Source organism: Furipterus horrens, unplaced genomic scaffold (assembly GCF_987537825.1).
Source record: "Furipterus horrens unplaced genomic scaffold, mFurHor1.1.pri manual_scaffold_6, whole genome shotgun sequence".
Lineage (NCBI taxonomy): Eukaryota > Metazoa > Chordata > Mammalia > Chiroptera > Furipteridae > Furipterus > Furipterus horrens.
The window spans coordinates 132,620,543-132,646,834 of NW_028327176.1; the positions used below are offsets into that span (position 1 = coordinate 132,620,543).

The window sequence follows — 26,292 nt, forward strand, 5'->3', positions numbered from 1 at the left end:
ATTAAATATAATGTTCAAATAGAATACATATTAAATCCCAGGGTACTAGTACATTTGCTTTCCCTATCATAAATGTTTATTTCCTATCCATATCTTAAAACATTTATTGGACATATATGTATATATCAGGCCTTTCTTTTTACTTCAAGAGGATTATCTATTAAAAGAAAATATTGTATATATACACTTAGACATAAAGAGATTAAAAGATCAAGGGAAAAAAAGCTTTAGAAGATAGAATTAACTATAAAGGATTGCTCATGGGAAACACTGCTTGCACCTAAAGAGATACTATAGAAATTATTCCACAGCTGATACTTGCGGATTCTTCTGCACATAAAATTTTCAGGCTTTGGAACAAAAGTCTCTGGGATATGCTATTTAATTTGAACTCCAGTCTTCCCAAATCATGTGTTCTTTTATTACGTGATACCTATAACAAGTAAGGACCTATTTCATGGTAGGGAAGGAAGGTTTAAAAAAAATGGAAATATTATCACATCACTCCAAAGTCTCTAACAACAACCAGATTCTTTAAAAAGAGCCAACGATCCCATACACTGTCAGATGCTGACTTAGTATATAACTAAGTACACCTTCAGTAGATAGAATCACAAATGTAATATGACTTCTTATTAATTAGGAAATTACCTCAATTGCAAATTTAATATTCATAATTACATACTAAGTTGTTTGTATTATATCCATTTTCATTGAAAGATAAAAATTAATTCAATAGAAGTTTCACTGAATTAGAAAACATTGATTCACTTTTTATATTTACGTATATACACAGCAAGGAGCTATATAAATTACAGAAATTTACAAACTGCTTTGCTTTAAATGCTAGTTTCCCAGCTTTACTAGAAAAAATCTTTCAGGGCAATCACTGAGATGTGAGATAGCTAATCAAACAAGACCATCAAATATACATTAATGAAATTTAGAATAAAGAAGAGAGAAATTACTTGAAAATATTGGTGACTAATAGTATCTCAAGACCTAATTCACATTCATAATACTCGTAGCCTGAGAGTAAAACAGATTTTAAACATCTTATAATTTAAATTATCACCAATTCGGACCAGACTTCACCATCAATTATGTTTCTAGGAATTTATCTTATAGTCTATGAAAGCAGAGGTCTTATCAATTTTGTTCTTTCCCACAGACCAAGTGCCTTGCACACACACAAAAGGCACTCAACCAATACTTGTTAAGCAAAACTACATGTGTAAGGATATGCATCACAGCATTTTGTAGGACTGAAAAATGAAACCTCCAATGTCTATCATTCAGCAGATCAGTTATACAAATACTGCATATCCATGTAAGAGCATACTACTCAAGCATTTTTAAATGATAAGTATGTTTATTAATATGGAAACAGATTCACAGTATATTAAGTGAAGGAAAAGCAACTTTAAAATGAGTAATGTGATTACAGGGAGTATGCAGATAAAACTTTGTATATACAGTAAAAACAGAAAAGCCTATAACAAAATGTTAAGAAAATTGTCATATCTATCTGGAATTATCAATATTTGCTTTCCCCATTTTTTTTATTTCCAGAAATGTTATAAATAGGGGCAAATTGCTTTTACAAGCCCAGGAGAAGGGGAAGAGAGAGATTAAGGGTACAGGAAAAACACACACACACACACACACACACACACACACAGAGTCTAATCAGAGTCCGAGAAACATTTCCTTTTGGAATATGGCAATGTAAGAAGACGGGACGCTAAATCTGTTCATCATACCACAACAGCTTCAAAATTAGCAGGTATTTCTCCTCTCCTATTATATAGTGTCCATACTAGAGCTTTTTAGCATGCAATAAAAATAGAAAAGTTGATCATTTAAAATGATTTATTTTACCACCATTTGTATCCATCTGTAGTAATTCCTTTCAAACTCACTATGGTTTTTCTTTGAAAATAGTTAATCAATCAATTTTTTTTAAATAGTTACTAAAGGTCCAACCAGGCATCAGGCACAGTGCTCGATGCTAAGGACGTAACTGTGAACAGCACAGACTCCCCATGTAAATTCATGTAATTTATACCCATAAGAAGAAAACAAAACATTAAGTATTAATCCCAAGCACAGTAAGTATTGAAAAAGTAAAGCAGAAGGTGCTACAGGAGCATACAAAAGGTAGAACCTGTCAGTTTGAAGACCGGGAAAGGCATCCCAGAGGGATTCTCATGTAGGTAGCTGATAACAGCAGATTATTGTCACTTATTGAACAAATGACTCTGTACTGAGCCATTACTGTACAAAAATTCATGTAAGCCTTACCAGCGAGCTTAACAGTAAGCTCGTTATCGTTAGGTAAAATCATTATCCTCATTTTCCAGAAAAGGAAACTGAAACACACATTAAGTACCTTCCCAAGGTCATAAAGCTGGCAAAATAGAAAAGGTGATTTTAAAATCTAGACAACGGCCCATCTCTATAGCCTCTTCAGTATAGAGCCACATTATGAAGCAACAAAAGTGGTGAGGAAGGGGGAAGGAATGGGGGAGGGGATGTTGACAATAACCAGTGCTTGGTACGCAATCTACCTACCAGGTGCAATACCCTTGAGACCAAAACAGAATGTGCACGTTCCATCAACTTTTAAACATCAGAATATTGAAGCATAAAGAGAAGGGAAATGGCATGGCTTAAGACTAGAGAAGTAGTCAAGGACTTAGCAATTAATGAAAATTTTTATTTTACACTGTCCTAGAAAATGGAAAACCCCTTGTATGAGACAAACAGAAACGATAATGGGCAATTCAAACCCAGGAGATTTAACACAGGAGAACTGGTTATATAAATATGGGAAAGCTGAAAAGGTGAAAAAGGAAGGTTAAGGTAATCAAAAGATTAATTGCAGGAAGCACTACCACCTGAAGGGCTAGAGGAACAAAATGGAAGAGGTGTATTATCAGAAGCTAGGAGCTTGAAGGAAGGGCATTATGCCTGTAAGAGGGTGGGGAAGGTCCACGGAACTGGGTGCTCAAACCTCTAAGGAGAGAAGACCTGCAACTTAAGTCGAATCTCTATGCAGGAGGCTCAGGAGGGAGGAGGCTCAAACCACTTAGGAAACACCATCCAGTGGAGGAAGAAATGATGCAAGTGGTACTCTATCTACCGAGGATGCACCGCCCAGAAGCTGGTACCTGAGAGGGAGCAGCGAGGCTGGTGTCAGGAATGCCAAAAGCAGCTAGAGAAGAAAGTAATAGTTGTAGTTGGCTGCTGGGCGTTTAAAGAAACTAGAAACAAGAGAAGTCCCTTCTCCCATCTTCTAAATTCCTGCCAATGCCCCTAATGGTAAAATCCAACAAAAAACAAGCTGGCACAGGAGTTGGAGAACTGTAGTTTGCAAAGTTCCAGTCCCCCACCACAATTTAAAAGGGTGGACTGGAGCTGAGAAACAGTAGGTAAATAAACGGCAGACCACTGAAAGGTTTTTAGCAAACTAACGGCATAATCTGACCTGCATTTTTAAAAGCTCACCCCAACATAGGGTAAGAACCAATCTGTAGACCAGTGAAATTCTGAGGCATCTTATAGTATACCGAGTGGCACTAAAGTGGCAACAGTAACTTAAAGGCAAGTGGATAAATTTAAGACATTTAAGAGGCAGACTGACAGGACAATAGGCTATTGTTAGATATGGGGCCGAGGGAATAGGAGAAATCAAGGATACTTCCAAGCTTCTGGCATGAGAAACTGGGGACATTTTATTTACTAAGCCATGAAGCATTTAAGGAGGAAGGAGTAATAGCTCAGCTCAGTTTGGGAAAAATAGCAGGCACCATGTTTTGAATGTGGATATGGATAATTTCATTATCACATTGGAAACCAAATGGTCCGGACTGTCTCTATCCCCATCGTTAGCAAGGTGAAAACAAGCTCAGGATGTAAGCCAGACAATCAAATGCTCCCTTTTCAGAACTTTTAACCTGAGTGAGTGACAGAAATGCACAAAAATAGCTGAAAAAGTTATTCCAAGAAATAGCAGAGGCATGATCAGCAGGTGTCAATGGTGGCTTCCTATTCAAAGTATTTCTGTGCCTGACTCGGGTCTTTGCTGCCTGGCTTCCCTTGGATCCTATCCATTTTCTGAGACTGGTTCTCCTGAGGGCCTGCCAATTTATTCCTTGCCTAAACTAGCCAGAGTTGATTTCTACTACTTAAAGTCAATGTAATGCTAACAGATACGCTGGTTTTTTTCCTTTTGCCCACTATACACATCTTAATTCAAATAAATTAAACGTGCCTATGACATAACTCCACTGTTATGTTCCCCAAAATATTCTCAGTACCAAGTGTTACATGATACTAGCTCTTTATGAAGCTTCATGCTAAGAGATGCCATCTATTTCCCATCCTTCAACAGAGATGAGTGTGTTAAGTCCAGAGTTTACTTTCCCTATCTCTTCTCCCATAAGAATTCACTGCCAAACCTCTACTATTTCTATACCAGCTACATTTCCTCTCATTTCTACTCCCAACAGAATTGGTACACAAGTCCCTGGAACCTAATTCTCATATTTGTAGAGATCCCAAAATACATTCAGGTGTACTGAAATGTCTTATAAAGAAAATTCAGAGTTTAGAGCCACTTCCCAGATACAATTATAAAACTTCCTGGCATAAGACCAGTTGGTCAGACTCTGCCCTTTACCCATCAACCCCTGTCATACCATACATACCTCATTCTAAAAACACTACAAGAACAGCTGACTTGCCAAACTCCAGCTTTCTTCCTTCCCTATGGGGGCTTATGCACACTGTGCCTTTTTCTCTCACTAGTCACTGCTCAGTAAGTTTTATCTCTGGTACTCTCTTTTGGAAAGTGTATCAATGTCCTCTTTAAACTATTTTTTCCACTTATTTCAACTTAGAAATTATGTATATTTTACAATTTTTTACATGGTGGGGGAGAACCATTTTCCTCCTTACCTCATTCACTTAGTTCCATTAATGAACCTAAGAAAACTCTGATCAAGGCTAGTAAGTGACCATCTGTGTGAAGCAAAATTAAAAGGCCTGAGTTCTTAATTCACCTTGACAAAATCAAGTATCAAACCCCTTCACAATCTCCATAATACTCTCCATCTATCTCTTCCTTATAAAACCAAATGTTTTCTCTAACAGGGTTTTTTAACTAGCCATAACAGTTTTTATAAACTTCTTACATTTGTTGCAATTAGAGGTTTTTTTAGTTACCAGTGTTAGAACAATATATTTTATCATTTTTCACAGCAGACATAAACAGGAAATGATTTCGCTACCTTAGGAATTAAGCAAGCTTTACAGGCTAGGTTGGGAGCCTAGCCACTATGCAGACTAGAATTCTATGGAAACACGACCTAAAGTTGTATCTACCATCATAACTTACGGAATCTCAGGAAAAGACTTCTGATAACTTCAAACATCATTGTTTGCATCACTTTTACAAAAAAAATCAATATTTGATGATCAAATAATGTAATCCTACATATAAGCCTTACTTTCAAATAGCTATTGTCTATTGATCTGATACAAATTACATTTCAACCCTTGGGAAAAAAATTATTTGAAATGCAGCTTTGTCTTATTTCATTTTTCCAGAAATTCAAAGAATTCACATTAAGTTCATTCTTATTTTCACATTAACAACTTAGAGAACACACACACACCCTCCTAACCTTTAAAAATTTTTACACTTGATCTTAGCCAAAAGGCCAAGAAGCAATTTTTTTAATTTTTAATGCTGATGTTAACAATCACTGAAATGAAGACACAGTTCTAACATACTCTCTTCATCAAAAATAATCAAAATTTTCATTCAGTATTATGAAGGATTCCAACAGGTATTTCTTAATCCTCATATCAAAACAATTTAAAGTCATGAAGCAGATGTGATTAAGACTTTTATGGTCTTAAATCCACTTTTAGCTCACAGCTTCCTGCTATTATGTGATCACACTTACATACACACAACAGTAATTAAACAGACATCATGTATTATTTAATTTTAAATTGCCGAGCCCATTCACTTCCCCACCAATTTAATTGTCAAATTTGTCTAACCAACCTCTGATCTTAGACTGTTGATTCTATATTAAATAGCAGGCCAGAAGCATGCCACTGAACATTTGGACAATTTGCCAACATTTAGGTTTGGATAATTTGCCAAACTAAGCATAGTCATCTTTATTTTATGTTATTTATACAGCAAATGTCTACTATGCTCTGTTCATCTAAGTTTTGTTTAAGGTTGGTACTTGGTAACCATGTCTATGGAAAAATCATCAGTCAAAAGATTCAATTCAGGTAACTCATCACAAGTAAATCTTGAAGACCTAGGGATATCACTTTAAAAAAATTAGAAATTATCCAAACCTTTTCCTTAAAATATCATGTGTGCTTATTTCTATTAACAGAATTAATAATTTTCAAAGCACAGATGATTCTGTTTCAAGAAACCACTATCAATCAGCAAGACATAACAGTTCTGTGCAAAGCCTAAAAATCAACACTATAAAAGAGTTTGGCAAGGTGTGGGGGCCAGTATCAGTTTTTACATTCTCCTTCCCATTCCACAGAATTAATTATATGTAATGCAGATGATCATTGTATAGGATACAGAGTAAATTTGTTCTAAACCATCCAACAATTTTAAAAAAAATTAAATTTCTCACTTTGTTTAGATGAAGTGTCAATGGTACCAATGCTATCATTATGGGCTTTGGGAAGAAAATTCCAGTTCCAGAGCTTGTAATACCAGAGTTAATCCTGTTTATCTACACCCTTAAAAAGCAGGCTGGCAACTTGAAGCTGAAAATCTCAAATTATGAAATGATCCTAACTGTCCAACTCCTAAGTATATACTTTAACTTCAGAATTACAAACCTCCTTAGCCCTTTTTTAATTTCCCATCATCCACTGCTCAGAAATTTGTATATGCCTGTTGCTAAGCCTAGGTTTTCTATACTACTACACCATCTTGTCCTAAAATACATATCTTCAAATTCTTACTCAAAACTCTCTTCCATAAAATCTCTCATACTCCAAATAACACGTTCAAATTAAACTATCATGCCAAGCTTTCCAAAAATTCTAAATCTATTACATACAACAAACAATTGCTTCTGGTAGAAGAGAAGCATCCAAGGAGCAAGCAGGAGCCTGAAAATCCAGTCTTATTTATAGCTAAAATGCAACAAACATTAAAAAATATAATAATATACTGTAAGTTCATTTGCCAACATCAGTATTAGTTATTTGTATTATGTACTATTAATTATATATTAAGATATAGTAAAGAGGAGTGAAGATATCTGTAAGCAAAACAGAAGGCACCAACATAGAAAGATACTGGGAGTCTAGTGTGGTAGTCAAGAACAGGCATCCCAGACAGGGTCTTGCTAGCTGTTGATTTTGCACAAATCACTTCACTTCTCTAAGACCAAGTTTCTTGTCAAGTCTCCACCTCTAAAGGTGGTTTTAAGAATTATATGAGTACACTCATGTTCACAGAAGCATTAGCCACAAAAACTAAAGTGTGGAAGCAACCCAGGTGTCCATTGAAAGAGAAATAAAATGTGGCATATATACACAATAGAATATTATTCATCTTTAAAAAGGGAAGAAAGTTCTTACATATGCTACAATATGAATGAACCTTGTGAAATATAAAAAAAAAAAAAAAAAGTCCCAAAAAGACAAATACTGTGTGACTCCACCTTTATGAGCTACCTAGATAGTATAATATCAGAGAAACAGAAAGTAGAATGGTGGTTGTCAGGAGATGGAGGAAGAAGGGAATGGAGAATTTTTGTTGAATATTTATCAAGTTTTAGTTTTGCAAGATGAAAAGTGTTCTGGAGATGAATGATGGTAATGTTTACAAACATTATGAATGTATTTAACACCACTGAACTATATACTTAAAAATGATCAAGAGTATAAATTTTATGTTATATATATTTTAACAAAAGAAAAAAATTTAAAATGAATCAATTAATATCTTGAAGGGTATATTACAGTGCTTGGCAGACAGTAGCAAAACATCAGGTATTATTATCATATTATATCTAAGGCACAAAGTAATTACTTAATTAAGACTGGATATCATTATTATCAATAGTACAACTACTACTTTACCCAATCCCAAAGAGTTGAGATTACTGCTAAAACAAACCCTAGATAAAACAGAAAGGATTAGTTTAAGAAACCAGTAGGCTGAAAAGAAGAGAACATCCCTTCTGAACAGAGAGGAGAAAGAGAGACACATGAACACACAAATTCTGAAATGCAGAAAAATAAATCATAGGTTAATAACCTGTAAAGATTATCCACAGCCCACAAACTCAAACTTATAAGCATATTTACAGAATAAAAGGCTGACAACAACTACAGTAAATAATTAATTCATTTTTCCATAAATAGGTGTAACCCACGGAAATTCTGTAAAATCAGAAGCTGCACTACTTGAGTGAGCAATAACTCAAAAACAGGGAACTCAAATACAAGAACTTGAATCAGGTGGTTCTCTCAATCTGTCTAGGAAATTGTTTTCTAAACACAAGAAAGATAAAAACAAAGCTGAGCCTAAAATATTCCAATGTATTAAAACAGCTTCTTAAGATTTACAAACAATGGTACATATAAATACATGATAACTCCAGAAGTTATTGTACACAATGGCAAATTATAATGTATTTGTTCCACAATCTAGCTTATTAAAATAAAAATTAGTAACAGTGTAAATTAAATAAAATTATAATTAACTCTATATAGGTTCATATTTCCCTTACCAACCCAAAAGAGTCATAATTATTATCATAACAATAAGAGTTGACTGATAAAGTCTCTCCCTATGTACAAGTTTATAAAATCAATTAATTAACACAGTTTTGGGGAAATACAGGGTAGAATATTAAAGCATATCTTTCAACTAATAAAACGAACTGTCAAGTTAGGACTGAATGTATTTGCTACCAGCAACATGCATCTTGCTAATTACCACTTCTATGGGCTAGAGTATGCTCTCCATTCCTTTCCACCAATCTACAAAGAATTCGAGAATTTGGAATCCGAAAGAGCTGGAATGGTTCTTCCGTAGTTCCACTTTACTCACGTAGAGTACGGACATACATTCACAAACACATACATACGTATATACCCCATCTGCACCCTATAACAATCCAAACAGTGCCTAAGGCACAAGAAAAACCAGCTAGACTCAAATGCAAGCGGGAACCAAAAGTATTCATAGAAGCACTATCTGGTTATATTACCTGCTCCAGTTCATAACTGTCTGAAAATACACATTAATAGTTACTAGACATAAATGAAAACATAAAGAAGCTCCTACTTCAAAAGATAGATTGATAATATATTTTTATTTATCTATAATATAGATATTTTTAATATCTTCTAAGCTCACTTAAGTTTGCTTCTTAATGGTCACCTAAAGTCCAAAAAGTGCACTCTAAATCAATAATTGAATACAAACATAGTTCAATAAATCAATTTCTTCAAATCCTGAAAAGTAATAAGGTTTGACAAGAAAATCTTAACATTATTTTTAATTGTATTTTTTCCATTACCATTTTTACCCCCTAACCCTCTTCCTCTTCCATCCACCCCCACAATCCCACACTGTTGTCCTTGTCCTTAAAGATTCAGATTGAATAAAGTTGTCTAAATAAGTGAGTTACCATTTAAGTAGGGGGAGAGGAGGTTTCTCTTCATTTTTAAATATTTCCTTATTCTGACAAATATTAATTTTTGTCAAATTAAAAAATAAAAGCCCAGAACTTCTAGGCATAGATCATTGAACAAACTTAATCTGTTTTTGTTATGAGAAAATGGAGTAGATTCTTGCTACTTAAAATGTGCTGACAAGTAGCATTGGCATCACCTGGAAACTTGTTAGAAATGCAGAATCCTGGGCCTCACCCCAAATTTACTGTATCAGAGTTTTCATTTTAACAAATGCCAGATAATCAGTATGCATGTTAAATTATGAAAAGTGTTTGATTAAGTAACTTCTAACCACCCTTAACACTAAAATTGCAAAAGAAAATAGAAAATGAAAGGAAGGAAAGAAGAGAGGGACAGAGGGAGGAAATAGGGAAGCCAAACAACAGAAGTCAAAATAAGTAAAAGAAAAATTTTTTAAATATATGAAAAAGGGAGCTTCCACTAATGCACCTGTCCAAAGTCACATTCTATAGATTTTTCCTCTCTTCTCAGCTATAGAAATATTCTTGTTTCAACGCTATGGTGAAAGGAGCAAAGAGGAGTAAAAAAGAAGAAAAAAAAGACCAACCAAGATAACAAGTTAGTTCCAGTCACAGTCTTCTAGTTTTCACATTTCATATTATGCAACTTTTGACACTGTTGGCTAGACTGAGTGAATGTTAATATCGATATAATCTACTTCCAATAAAAGGTTTTTACTAAATCCCAAAAGAGATTCACATATAGTTCTTGAATTATAACTGAAAATGGGAAATAAAGTTGGGAGATGACTGGGGGCTAACCACTATATGGACTTCCTATGTCTGCCACCAGGATAAGCCCTTGGAGATGCCTTGGTAGGTAGGGGTGGCTTTCTATTACATTATCCCTTTTCTTATCTTCCTCCAGTCTCAGAAGTAGGTGGTTTGCTTCCCTTTCCACAAAAACTATTCCTCACATGTGCATTTATTTCCCTGTCTCCTGTATCACTAAGAAAAACACTATTACCATACTCCTAGAGAGTATTTCAAAAAACAACTCTTTTATGTATCCGAAAGGCCACTGAGCAAAACAACTACTGACTCAGCAATTCCAGGTACATTTAACTTCAAGGAGACTGAGATAAAAAAATCTCCCGCCTTACAACTTCCTAGGAAGAATTCAAGAACCAGGAGTCGACACAACAGTCAAAATTTAAATGAGAGATTCCTGGCTTGCCAATCATTAAAACTCGAACATATTTAAAAAATATAAATGAAGGATTAAAGCAACCACCAGTGTAACAATTTCCTTCCTTTAGCCTTAGGCACATTAACTGCCCAGTGGCCAGAACTTGTTATACAGATTATGGATTTATACCAGTGATTAGTCAAGTCAGTCCAGCACAGGCAGGCTGTTTTCACCTCATAACTTCTTTCTTTCTTCCTGTCGCTCATGTTGCTCGCGCTTCACTAGTCATCCTCCTCTTAAGAATGTCTATGTTCTTAGAATATATGTCATGTCATTTATAGGCAATTACTGAATATATTTCATATTGTTCTCTCATGTATTCCCATTTTAATATCACAATTAGATTTTCACCCATTTAAAAGCATGAGCCACCTCTAATTCTTTTTTTTTAATACATACAGATTTAAAAAATAGAACTTAACCATGACTATGGAATTTCTCTTTAGAAAGTTACAGTTTAGCTTATTTTAATGAATCTATCAATTAGGCAGAATGTATAACCATCAACAATATCTACCAAGCACTTAGTATTCTACATGCTTTCCATGAAACTGCTTCATTCTCATAATATCTATAAGGTAGTTATTACTGTTATTCCTATTTTTCAGATGGACCAACTGGGACACAGAGAGGTTATAATATAACAGTCCCAAGTCACATGACTAGTAAGTATGAAAACCCCAGGATATGTACCCAGGTAATCTAGTTTCAATGCCCAAGCTCATAACTACTACACTATTTTGCTTCTCGAAAATAAACTAGTTTTATAAGCTACTATTACTGTTTTAGAATTTTATTATATTGTTATCTTTATACATCTTTGATTGTATTGGATATACAGACTACCTAATACTGGTTCATAATATCTCTTATTTGAAACCTTCGCAGTTAAATGTATTTCAGAATTTTGAATTTTAAAACATTTAAATAGATAAGATAAAATAGGTACAAACTAATTTTCCTCTCAAAACTTTGTTGTTGATATTGACCACATATTAAAACATTATTTTGTGGCACCAAGTACACAGACAGAGCTGCTACCCTTTAAAACTTATCATAATTAGAAATTTTATTTAAAGTAAGCAACATCTTTTTTTCATATTATTTCTACTAGAACAATGAATATTTTTCTTAATTATTTTAGTGAAAGAGAAAGATGTAATCTATAAGAAATTTGAAACAATTTTACTTTTAAAACACATTACACTTTCCATAAATAGTTCACTATAAAGATCCTCAGTTATTTATTTTTAATTTATGAATGACCTATTAACACAACTAAGATTTTTTTAAAGAAAGATAATTTAAAATGTGGAAGATGCACAACACACTGATACTTGATTCTATTTAATATTGCTTCATGCACATAGGGAAAATGTGAATAAAATTAAATCTAAGTGCACCAAATGTTTTAAATGAACTTTAACCTCTCCATTTGTTAGCACATAATGTTTAATGGATCACACTATTGGAAATTAACTAGTTTCCTTTGTCACGTTCTCACAAAAGTAGCAAAAGAAATTCTAGATGAACCAATCTCAACAGATAAGTACTAAACAGAGACTACAAGAATAAGTATAATATGAATTCATAATATTAGAGCAACCACTGAGCCCAGATCACACAGTAGACTCAATGTATAACATAGTTGCTTCAAGTTTACAATTTAAGCAGCAGTTTTATTTGTCCTAGATCTTTATGGTAGGGCAAAAGTAGGTTTACTGTTGGTTGCATGAAAATAATAACAATAATTAATAAATAATAATACAGGAATAAATTCTGTGTTTCACATACTCACAACTATAAACCTACTTTTGCGCACCCTGTAGTGTGTCCTATACCTCTAGCTGGTGGTTTTCATTTTATCGGGCTAATATAACATATAAAAAGTTTAAAAGCCATTCTAACTAATACATGAGGAAACAAAATTTAGCTCCCTTTATTAAATGCAAGTATTTTTAAATTAAATTTTTTTAATTCTAAGATGTTACTAAAATAAAATTTGTCCAAGAAAGCTCACCTGCTAGCAAAATATCAGCAACAGCAGCAACATTAGAGCTGAGCTGAAAGTTAGAGCTGAACTGTACTAAGATGGGCTGCCTATAAAATCCTCAAGAAATTAAATTTCACAATTTAAAAAAGAGCTGTCACAAGTACTCATTTTTTATTTCTTTACCTAGTTCACAGATACTAATTCCTTTTCAGAACCAAATTACCATTAACATGCAAAAACTGAATGTACCTCCTCAAGAAAGTAAAAATACTGTATGATAATGTGATTTTTCTAAAGAAAGTATATGGTTATATAAAGTTTTTTCCCAAAATATAATTGGAACATATATATTAAAATCACTGTTCTTCATATACGTACAATGTATAGCATTATCAAATGACTTTTCTACCCTATGTACCTAAATTTCACTAAAAGAGAAGAGCTACATTCTATCATCAAGTTTTTCTATTAAATTCTTCTGCTTCCAACATAAGCCCCTGGGAGGAAATACCCATATGGGTAAAAGAGACTTTTCACATCATTCTTTCACACTCTGAGAACATCAGTTTCCAGACTCAAACAAAACACTTTTAAGGACTTCAATATGGCAAAAATCATTTTTACAAAAATAATTCCAAAATGACAGTGCATGGTCATCTACAAATAAAGAAAATCAGATGCAATTTCCAACAGAAGATGTCAACATCATGAAAATTGCTATGTCTTCAATATTGTCGTATACTGATCACCCTAATCCTTACTAAATTCTTAATAATCCCAAACTAATATGTTGGGATGTATCAGACGTACAACACAATGGGTACAACTAGAATTCTGCTTCACAAAAGCAGCCTGAAAATAAGCTGGTCCTCTGCTGCCATCTAGTGAAGTCATGAAATGCCAAACTAAACCAAAAGTGATGAAAATTTTTTTCAATGATGAATCTGTTTAATAAATCCTCAAAATATACTAGTTCAAAACACGGTCCTTAAAATATCACTGCAGAAAATACTACCAAAATATTTAATGTACTAAATTTTTTACTTTATAAAAAATGTGTATTCCTACAAATATATTCTAGAGCATATAGAATACTGCAATAAATGATTATAATGAAATGTCAGATGAGTATTCATATGAAAATGTTATTCTACAATAATATCATCACAGTATTGTTATAAAAGCAAAACTTTCAAAAAAAATCCAAATTTCCACGCAAGTGTGGATGAAAAGGAGCCACAAACCAAACCTGGCAAGCTCAGGGGAGGCCTACGTGGCAGTCTTACAAACTCAGAGACCAAAGTAACCATATAAGATGATCTGAAATTAAAACTTATTAACTAAAAGTAGTTTATGGCAGGTAGCCATGTCCTAGGTTAGAATCTTCCCTGACAAAAGTCAGCCTTTATCTTAATTAAGCCTATTGTCTTTTTGCATCTACAATAACATACTTCTGGAATGTCAAAGTAATTTCCTTTTTCCAGACCCCTTAAAGCACAGGCACCACACCAGAGCGGAGACCACAAATCCCCTCATTGAGTTAATTGTTGACTGTTAACTATCCTGTACCCGCCTATGTAAAAGAAGCAAGTGTCTATCATTTTACTTTTTATCCAATCCCAGAGACTTCCCCACTTCTCTTTCTCCCACTTCCCTAATCTATCATCAGTGGATTTCATGTAACCCACTTATGTCTTCTTTGATTGCAATGTATAAAATAACATGCAAACTGGCATTTTGCAGAGCATTTTCTCAATCCACTGAGATTTTCCTTCCCGTCAATTGTCATCACTTTGGCTCAAATAAACTCATAAGAATTCTCATAGGTTTGGACTTTTTTCCATGGCAAAATGAACAGAGATGGGACATTGGGAAGTCAGGAGGGGAACCCCCTTAATTATACATCATCAAGAAACCATATCACAGAGCCATATCTTCCCATGCACGTCTCAGGAAATTCTTTTCCTTCAGATATCGCAAGAGTTCCACTTCCACCAGTAACAGAAGAACTCAAGTTTTAGGATTCAAAGAGATCACCAAGTACCCAGCACAACGACTGGAAAGGGGGTGAGGATAGAAGGGGGAAACTCGGCATAATAAGACATCCACTGGGAAATTTTAGGACAAGAATAAAAAGAACAATTCTAGAAGTTTCCAGGACCAGACCACTTACAAGGAACTAGATTCAGAATAATATAAGACTTTTTATCAATGGTAGAGGTTAACAGAAGATGTTAAAGTAAGGTTTTTAATATTCTGAAGGAAAATCATTTTTAATCTGAAATTTACCACACAGCCAAACTCTTAAATACATGGCCAGAGCAACACATTTTCATACATCTAAGCATGCATATAAATTACTTTCTATACATACTTTCTTAGGAAGTGATTTAAGGAAGTATCCCTGCAAAGTGAGAAAATAAACCTTAACAAAGAAAAGAAGGAAGGGAAGAGAGAGGAGGAAACAAAAGAACATGGAATCCAGAAAGCTAGATCCAACCAGGATAACAGTTGGGAACAGAGCTTTATATAAAAACTAGAAATCACAGAAGACTAATAGAATAAAGTCTGGAATAACAAAAAAAAAAAGTTGAAACAAGAAATAAAATGACTAAAACCTTGAAAAACCTTGATAATAGTGTAAAGATAATTAGTAGAATAAAAAAGAACCTATTTATATTCAACAATAGGAATATTCTACTTTAAGTGGCAGAGACGTCATGACTTAGAATTCTGGGCAAGTTAGCTGTCTTTCTGCAATCACCTCCAGCACTACATTTGTGAGCTCTCAGTTTTATCGAAGTTTGCCAGACGCCCTTGCCAGCTCCCTGGGAGAAAACTGGAAAAAAGGAGAAAGGGAGAAACTTATTGATATGCCACCTGGCAGAATCCCAGGTGCACTGAAGGCATCAGCCCCAGGATTATGGGCTCTGCTCCTCAGTGGAGATCCCCTCAGTGAGCGGCTGCTGTGCTGCAACACAGAGGACGTTCAACAGCAACAGCCAGAGCTAGGTTACCTCTCCTCCCCCACATCAGGAGCAAATGCTAAGCAAGCTCCAACCAGAGGTGGCAGCAGCTCACTGAACCCTGATCTTGAAGTGACCCTTTTGCTTCTCCATCCTTTCAATGCCTTTCTAAGTCTATTATTAATACCTATATGTTTGAAATATAAAGTGATTTCTCTTTTCATGCCATAAAAAGGAAATCTATTCCTTTTGCTAAACAACAGTTGCAGTGAAGAAAATTTTTAAATTATTTTCATCAGTTGAATTCAACCACAGGCTTAAAAAGAAAAACCTTATGTTTACCAAACAGCATGTAAATGTGAATGGAGTTGACAATATTAAAGTTAGAGCTGACATAACAAAGGTAGATGGAAGGCAGGGAACTCTCGTCTTACAAGGGTCAACAAACACTACATAGGGGTTATTAGAATAAAGGAAGATTAAATATACAGGCATGATCAATAAAAAACTAACAATAATAGTTTAACTAGAATGAGAAATTAGAAAAGGTAGACACCGAGATTTTGATGAGCTACATCCTCAGTGATCACACTAGGAACTCACCTAAGGTTGATTAATAAAAAGTAATATAAACATATTATTTAGAGATTTGGGGATAATCACAGTATAAGTAAAAAATAGAAAGGGTTAAAAGTGATTGCCTTTAGGTATCGGGACTGATAAAGAGAAGGAAGAGATGGGGAAGAGTTCCAGCACTCTCCATTATAAGCTTTCCAGTATTATTTAATTTGTTTAACCATAAACAAGTATTACTTTAATAAAGAATATAATTTTTAGTCATTTAATAAAAGGGAAAAATACTGAGGATATATTAAGTAAAAATAGCAGATTACTAAACTCTAAATCATAGATACTAAATAATTTATGTAGAAACCTTTCACCTAATAGAAGCTCCAATATAGCAGGGACCACCATAATTTCAAGCACCTAGAATGGTACTTGGCACATAATACACAGTAAAAAAATACTGTGGAACAAATATATTTTCATTTAACTAAATAAAAGATTATATACAAATACAAACAGAGAGGAAGTTCTGAAAGCATATATACCAAAATCTAACCAGTGACTACATATGCTTATTTTATGTCCTTTTCCTTATCTTCCTTTTCTACATTTTCTACAATATAAATTACTTTTATAATGGAGAATATTTTTAATGACACTATCATTTCTTAATTATTACGAGACCAGAATCACAAGACAAAAAAGACATTTTTACTGAAATGTATATCAAGTCCAAGTTACAAAAAGTCACAACTACTAAGAGCGGAAAAGGTTTAATAGATACAGACATCATTGATCTTGACCTAATTAAGAGGATTAGAAAGCTTTCAAGATAACGGAATACTGCAAAATTGTTATTCGCTGCATAAATCAGGTAATTAGTTCCAATACTGGTAAACAAATCTCATGAAATCTACCAGTTCTGTAGATAAAAAGACTCTCTTGGTTATTTTAATTAGTTACTTTTACTGAATAAATTAAGTAGCACCATTCATAATGAGAATAAGGAATGTTTATCAGACTTCAAAATGTAAAAGCAAATTATATACTTATTTGTGCTAATTACCATGAATGTTACAGGTTATGATTTTTAGAGCCACACACAAATTAAATATGTAAAATACAATATCCTTTTAAGTGGTCTTCCATCAGAGAGTAATGCCAAATGGATTATTCAGATTTACATTGATCTGGAACAAAATTTAAATGCCATTTTTTGATTTGGGCATCACTTACATATGAAAGGAGCAGGAAGGTGTGAAAAAAAACTTCATTTTTATAAAAGTCAGTTTTCATAATAAGAAAACATCAAAAGAAACATTCCAAAAGTTTTGTTTTATTTTACATTTGTCCCTGACATGGCTGACTGCTTTCAATTTCCTTTTGTATAGAGCAGGCATTCTTTAAAAAAAAAAAAATCAATTATAATTCTTTCAAACAATTTTTCACAAATTCACAAAGAAGAATAGATATGTCTTCTCTTTTTTACCCAACCTAGTACTTGCCACTTCTATAATCACACATAATAGACAAGAGCATGTGAGCAAATAACCAGTTCTTAAAAGTATCATGGAATTGTGCTGCTGACTTTGCTACTATCTACTTGTATAATTGAAGCAGTATTTTCTGGATTCTGGCCCCTTAGATGCCTCCACAAAAACTCTAAGTTCCCCTAGAACAGTATAAAAATTACGTATTTTTTCCGGGTATAATTTTATGCACTAGTGAGTTTCAAAATATTAGATATGATGCTATGGCTATAATTAATATTTACCAGTAAATAAGATAGAATAAGTTTTTATTTAATACCAATATTCACATAAGGAACTATCTGCTTTGCAATCAAAAGAAAAATAAAGCTAAGTAGAAATTTATATTTACTCTGATCTTTTCCCTTGTTTGGAATTGAAAAACTAAGTGAACAAATCTAAATTAAAGTAGTATACATAGTACTTAATTGATCATAATTTGATTTACTCATTCTGTTCCTAAATAGCATAAAACAGTTTGGTTTATTAACTCCACTGAAAATTATTCCAGAGACATCTGAAACCTCTTTAATATTCCTCTCAGTATGTAAGACTTTTCTAGTCTAGCTTCTCATTACCTTATCTACACTATTTCTGTCTGAACATTCAGCTCCAGTCATTAGAATAAACATCTGCTATAAACATTACTAATAGGATACATATCAAGGGATCCAAGTACACTACTAGCTACCTGGGGTAATTACGCTGTTCTGCATAAAACTGTTAGAACAGTGAATATAGGAGCTGCCTGAACGTAATATAAATCAAGCACTCTGTTATAACAAAGGCATGGGACATGATATAATGGGGGGAAAAGGCTAAATTTACCTCTTAAATTTACATATTTAGTGAATTACTCGAATTCTTTTTTAATCTTGTCAAAGTACTAGGCATTAGCAATAACTTACAATCAATAAGAAAAATACTTCAACTTTTTAATTTACTGAAGTAAATTTTAAGACAAAATGTCTTCATGTTAAATTTGTTTTTCTACATTAAGCTCACTTTTACATTTTCTTATTTAAAAAAAAAAATCAACAAACAACAAGTGCTGGCGAGGATGTGGAGAAAAGGGAACCCTACTGCACTATTGGTGGGAATGCAGACTGGTGCAGCCACTATGGAAAACAATACGAAATTTCCTCAGAAAACTAAAGATGGAACTGCCTTTTGATCCAGCAACTCCATTTCTAGGATTATATCTGAAGAACCCTAAAACCCCAATTCAAAAGAACCCATGCACCCGTATGTTCATAGCAGCGCTATTTACAATAGCCAAGTGCTGGAAACAGCCTAAGTGCCCATCTGTAGATGAGTGGATCAAAAAACTGTGGTGCATTTACACAATGGAATACTATGCAGCAAAAAGAAAGAAGGAACTCCTACCATTTGCAATAACATGGGTGGAACTAGAAAGAATTATGCTTAGCGAAATAAGCCAGGAAACAAAAGACAAAAACCACATGATATCACTTAATACAGGACACTAATGAACAACGTAAATGCGCAAAATAGAACCAGAGGCAAGTAAACAAGGAGCAGACTGACAGTGACCAGATGGGAGGGGGGAAGTGGAGGAGGGGTGTAAGAAGGGGAAGGGTCTCATCAAGGAACTAGTATAAATGACCCATGGACATAAACAATAGGGTGGGGATTGACTATGGGAAAGCAGGTGGGCAGAATGTGGTGGTAGAAATGGGTGAAAAAGTGGGACAGCTATAAGAGAAAAACAATCAAGAAAAGAAAAGAGAGAGAGAGAGAGAGAGAGAGAGAGAGAGAGAGAGAGAGAAAGAAAGAAAGAAAGAAAGAAAGAAAGAAAGAAAGAAAGAAAGAAAGAAAGAAAGAAAGAAAGAAAGAAAGAAACACTTGAGATGTAAAGACAGTCTTTCAAGGGGAGTGCTTTCTATCATAACTTGACAAACTATTACCTAAAGGCCAAATCTGGCCTGCTACCTGTTTTTGTAAATAAAGTTTTATTGAAACACAGTTATGCTCATTTGTTTATGTAAGAGCAGCAGGATATAGTTGCTTTTGTGTTAAAATGGCAGCACTGAATAATTCAGAGCCCACATGGCCCACAAAATCTAAAATATTTACTATCTGGCCGTTACAGAACACATTTGGTGAACCCTGGATTATATAAAAATCTGAAAAGCTGGAGATTCTGTCTTAAGCACTCCTGATCCACTCAGCACCTGACACAGAGCCCTAGAGTAAACAAGTTTTCAATATAATTTCAGAATGAATGAAAAAAATTCCCAGACCAGAATACAGGGAAAATAAATCTACCTACAATTTTCTCCAAGAAGCATTATACAAATACATCTCGCTTACTGCCCTGACTGGTGTGGCTCATTGGGATGGGCATCATCCTGTAGACCAAAAGGTCACCAATTCAATTCAATTCAAATCACTGCACATGCCTGGGTTGCCAGGCAGGCCAGGTACAAGGTTGGGAGTGTGCAAGAGACAACTAATCAATATTTCTCTCCCTCTCTTTCTCCTTCCCTTCCCCTCTTTCTACTAATAAATAAATAAAATATTTTAAATATATATATGTATCTCACTTACTTAAATAGATATGTTATAAAAAGCTGACTATAACTTAGATTTTCCTAAATGCCTAAGTGGCTTTTTTTAATTCCTGAAATAATCTACTTGGCACATTCAGTTTTTTCTGAAAGCAGGGTATGTTTATGTGTGTGTGTGTGTGTGTGTGTGTGTGTATTTAATATACGAGGTCTGTCCGGAAAAATTCCAGCCAGGTTACACTGATGTAACCTGGCAGCCAAGGAGAGTGGACTAGAATGTGCATGCATGAACAATGATGACTTCACTGTACTAGTCAGTGGGGCGGTAGATGTTGTTGAGTGAGCATATGTACTGTGTGGCAATTGCATTCAAAATGACTGAACAAGTAGAGCGACAAGTCTGCATCAAATTTTGGATTAAGCTTGAATATTCCTCCATGGAAACTATTCAGGTGACTCAGAAGGCTTTCAAGGACGATGCAATGAGTGCGGCACAAATAAAAGTGTGGCACAAATGCTTCAAAGGTGGTCAAGAATCTGTTGAAAGTGATCCATGTTCTGGAAGGCCTGCAACAAGCAGAATACCTGAGAATGTTGATCACGTATGGGCTGCAATCAACAAAGATCTGCGACTGACAGTGTGAGAACTAGAGGCTGATCTGGGGATCCCAAAAATTTCTGTGTCCGACATTTTGACACAGGATTTTGGCATGAAATGTGTCATGGTAAAATTCATTCTGTGCCTTCTGCTACCAGAGCAGAAAAAACATCGTGCTACAATTGGGAGGACTGTGTTAGGTCCCAAGGTGCCTATTTTGAAGAGGTATCATTGTCCTATGTTTCTTGTATCTTATATCTTCATGTCTCTATTTTTCATAGTACAAGACTGGACACTTTCTGGACAGACCTCATATAATTGCGCATTGTCTAGAAGTCCTAACTAGTACCATTAACACATACACACACAAATTGTAAGAATAAGAAAAAGAAGAAAAGTATTTTCAGATAATATATTCTACATAGCAAATTCAAAAAATTCTATATTCACACCATAAGAACTTACAAGAGGATTCAACAAGATTGTTTATATAATATCAACATGCACAAATAATTAGTATCATACTAGTGTATGAAGTCACTTGCCATGGGGTGAGATGGTGCTTCTAAATTCAAAGGAAGGAACCTCCTTTTGATTTCAGTAGGTAGGAGATTTTTCCATTTGAATTTCCAAAAATCAATTTCAAAGATTATTATATGGCCTCCCTTTAGGACCACATGCAAACAGTTAACTACAATATCAAAATATAGATTCTTTTTTTTAAAAATTAGCAAAAGCCATGCCAAAATCTACACTGAAAGTTATACAACACTACTGAGAGAAATTAAAGATGATTTAAATAAATGAAGGGATGGATATAGTATCATGTTTCTGGGTTGGAACACTCAAAATACTGTTAAATGACCATTCCCCACAAACTGATCTCCAGATTTGAAGCAAATCTAATTAACATCTCACATAAATGGTTTACTCCCAAAATAAAGTACCCTAAGACAGAGTGGGTATTCAAATAAATACTTAGGAGTTTTCCTTTTGTTTCTGGTGGTGCATGGTTCTATGATACATGAGATATTTCCATTATCAATCAAGGACATATTAGCTCAAATAACTTCAGCTAATCATTTAGGTGTCTTAACAGCTGAGACACAGAGAAAGGAGTACGCAACTGCACAGGAGGGAAAATAAACAAAAGGAAGATGACAAAATACAAGTGACGAATTCTGCAGACTTCATTATTTTGCCCAAAGTCTGCCACAGTCACAGCCTTGGATATTATTACGAAAAACTCAATAGAGCTCCTATATTAATAATATCTGTTAAAATAATTATTTCAAGATTTGCTAAATACATATAGCAAAGCTATAAAAATATGGATTACAAAACAGAAATAAAAAGTTAAATGTTACTGAGGAAGCATAAAATTTATACTAATTAATATTTTAAAACTTAGGAATATGAAATTTGAAACTAAGCTTTGTTATAAGACTACAACAACCTTAAGAGTTAGCAAAGAGGGGCTTCCGGCCAAGATGGAGGCTTAGACGGACGCGCTAGGTCTCCCTCTACAACTAGAGAGGAATACAACTACTTCAAAACAAAGGATAACTAGAAATTCCAGAAAATAAAACTACACGGAAGCCCAACATATGAAGTTATAAACCAGCGGCGCCCTTTGGGCAGGTAAGAGCCAAAGGGGGCGGCGCTGTTTGCGGTCGCACCTGGGACAGCGGCGGGGAGAACAATCCCGGCTGCAGTCGAACCCCCGGCAGCTCGCGACCCCAACGCTGGGGAAAGCAGCCACCACATCGCCTTGAACAGTGAGGCCCAGGGGGGGCGGGAGGACGGATCCCGGTCTCCTAGCGGAATAACTGTGTGAATCCATCTTGGACCCCCACCCCCAAAGAAAGCGCCACAGGGCTGCGAAATAGGTCGCGGACAGGCACCAGTCGCTGGATTGTGACGACAAAGCACCACGGCACAGCAAGAAAGGCTGCCGAACGGCGCCGGTCGCTGGGTCATTACGAGTACACAGGCACTGCCCCCGACAGCCGGCCCAAGAAAACAAAACGCATCTGTCAAAATGAGGCAGACAACTATAGAAATCCCGGTGGCACAGCTCACCAGGCAACAGATGGAGAACCTGACAGATGAACAGATAAGAAACCTGTCAGAGGCTCAGTTCTGGGCCATTGTTATCAGGTGGCTTACAGAATTCACAAAAGATCTGGAAAAAGATGAGAAAGAAGCGAAAAACACTCATAACGAAAGGAACAAAACCACATACGAGACAGATGGTGAGGAAAAAAAATCCAGAGTTCATTTCAACAAACTGGAATATGGAGAAGGAACAAGCAGTCAACCAATGCAGAGAGAGGAAATGGGAAGCAACGATGAGAGGATCAGAAACCTCTGGGACAGCTATAAAAGGCCCAACATAAGAATCATTGGTTTGCCAGAGAGCGAGGAAGATGAACTAGAACTTAAAAAATTGAGTGAAAATATAATAAAGGAGAACTTCCCAGACCTGGGGAAGGAAATAGACTTACAGGTCCAGGAAGCACAGAGAGTTCCAAAAAAACTGGACCCAGGGAGAACCACTCCAAGACACATTATAATCAAAATGTCAAAAATTAAAGATAAAGAGAGAATCTTAAAAGCAGCAAGAGAGAAGAAAAGAATCATGTACAAAGGGGTCCCAATTAGACTATCAGCTGACTTCTCAAGGGAGACCCTGCAGGCAAGAAGGGACTGGCAAGAAATATTCAAAGTAATGAAAATCCAAAACCTACAACCACGAATACTCTATCCAGCGAAATTGTCATTCAGAATAGAAGGACAGAGAAAGTGTTTCCAGGACAAAATAAAACTGAAAGAGTTCATTAGATCCAAACCACTGTTATATGAGATGTTAAAGGGACTGGTTTAGAAAAAGGAGGATCAAGACAATGAAATCTAAAATGAAAACTGCATCACAAGAAACAACAGAAGCTAGGGAATTCAAACAAAGGCAAACTAAACAGGCAACGAGACTGGAAAAAGAACTATAGTTACGGGGAACATATTGGGGGGAGGTCAACAGGGAGGGGGAATGGGGAGAGGGAGGGAGATGATATAGGAATTAAGGATCATGGTAGGAGGGAATGGAATAGACAGAGAGAGGTTGAGAAGAACTGTATGCACAACTAATGGACATGATCTAAAAGGGGGGGACAACTGGAGGGAGGGGGGCCACCGGGTGGAGGGGAGCAGAGGGAAGGGAAATTGGCACAAATGTAATATTATAATCAATAAAACACATTAAAAAAAAAAAGAGTTAGCAAAGATTAAGAGAAAAAAGAAAAACTATTCAAAGAAACAAAATATAAATGAATCAGGGAGACTCGATAATTTTTAGATTATATACTGACAGCATATCTGTTAATTTTAGAAGTGCCCACCAATCATTAAAAAAAAGGTGATACCATAGCTGGTGTGGCTCAGTGAATTGAGTGCCGGCCTATGAACCATGAAATCACTGGTTTGGTTCCCAGTCAGGGCAATGCCTGGGTTGCAGGCCAGGTCCCTGATTGGGGGCATACGGGAGGCAGCCAACCAATGGTTCTTGCGCACAATGATGTTTCTCCCCCTCTCTGTCTCCCTCCCTTCTCCTCTCTCTAATAATAAATAAATAAAATAGTAAAAAAATAAAATAAAAAGAAACACAAAGTGGTGAGCAGCAGACATACCAAAAGCACAATATTATCAAGAGAAAAAAACACTTTCAAATTTAAATGTGGTATAGATTTATGTCAAACTAACAGAACTCTGAAACCAAAAATTTAGCAGAATTAGATTATTACTTAGCTAAGACTATTACCAAAACAAAAACTATCCAGTATTTGAAACATGCCTTATTTTGCTGTTCAAATCAGAAATGAACACTCCCCAGAGTGCAAATCTTTTCTAACAACAGAACAATATTCTTCAAGCATTAGGGCTATTTGTATAACTGTTTTTAGAAGTCAAACTTACCGAGTACCATCTGCTTTCCAGCTTACTTTATATGGCTTCTGCTCCAAAAGTTTAATATTTTGCTTGTCCATGGAAACCGGCTGTGCTCCAGGGAATCCAGACCTTTAAGAAGAACATTTTATTACCATTGTAGCTGGTATCATACAAAGCAATACATGTCTGAAACCAATCTCACATGAGTCACATTTATTAATGTTCTCCCTATGATAAGATTAATGTCAATTGGAATAATTAGATTCCACAAGAATGCTAACAAAAGGCTATCATTTTCTTGACATTTAGAATGCAGGTTAACAAGATTCTAATCACCACTACTATTAACTATTGGACTAATTTTTAAATATTAATATATATGATCTAAGTAGTAAAACGGGTATGTTGACAAGTCTTTTAAATCAGGAAATCTAAATCTTGCTTTAGTCATCTAACATTATTTTAGACCCCATATTCGTCATCATGACACTGCCAACCTGCATAACTGCGCAGGGCTGGCAAGTTTCTCCACAAAAAATGCCCAGAAGTGACAAAACAGGAGAAGCAGAGATCAGGAGTCAAGTGCAGTGGCAAGGGTTTAACACTAAAATCAATATTACTTCATCATCATTTTCATCTTTTAGATAAAATTATTTTTAAGTGAATGATATGCATTTACCAGTCAAAAAGTTATTTATACCAGGAATTTTTAAGTTAATAATCTTATTTCATCATGTTCTAACTGTATCACAATTTTCTGCCACAGGGAGCAATGGTCAACAGAAATGATCATAGACCAAGACCTGAGAGCAATAGATAAGAGCAGTGAACTCTCTTCTGAATCCCCTCCCATGCAATGCCTGACAAATAATTTCAAGTCATGGTAGGGGGCAGAATATATTTAAAGCTGATTCTCTCAGGTTTTTGATTAGAGAAAAACTGAAAAAGGTGACACATTCAATTTTCACCTCTTCTCCCTTAATACAATAATGGCACCAAACATTAACCTGCAACAACAGTAGAATCAAACACACAAAACAAATACTAGCAAGCGAAGCAGTTACTTTCTATTCCTTGAGGAAGATGTGAGTCATCTAATTTTCTACCCAACTGTTAATTTACTACACTGATTGTCTTGAAAAAAAAAACAATCTGATAAACTCTCACTTGCTATCTCTTTAAGTTCTCTATGTAAACA

The 26,292-nt window shown here is 35.0% G+C and overlaps 1 protein-coding gene across 2 annotated transcripts in view; it reads right to left on the minus strand.

Moving 5' to 3' along the window:
- Positions 1-26,292, minus strand: part of RNGTT (RNA guanylyltransferase and 5'-phosphatase) — a 263,048-nt gene that overhangs the window by 192,087 nt on the left and 44,669 nt on the right. For both annotated transcript variants that reach the window (XM_090279662.1, XM_090279663.1), the window contains exon 8: positions 25,122-25,223. In XM_090279662.1, the coding sequence (XP_090135788.1) occupies positions 25,122-25,223 (102 nt within the window). The remainder of the gene's footprint in view (positions 1-25,121; positions 25,224-26,292) is intronic.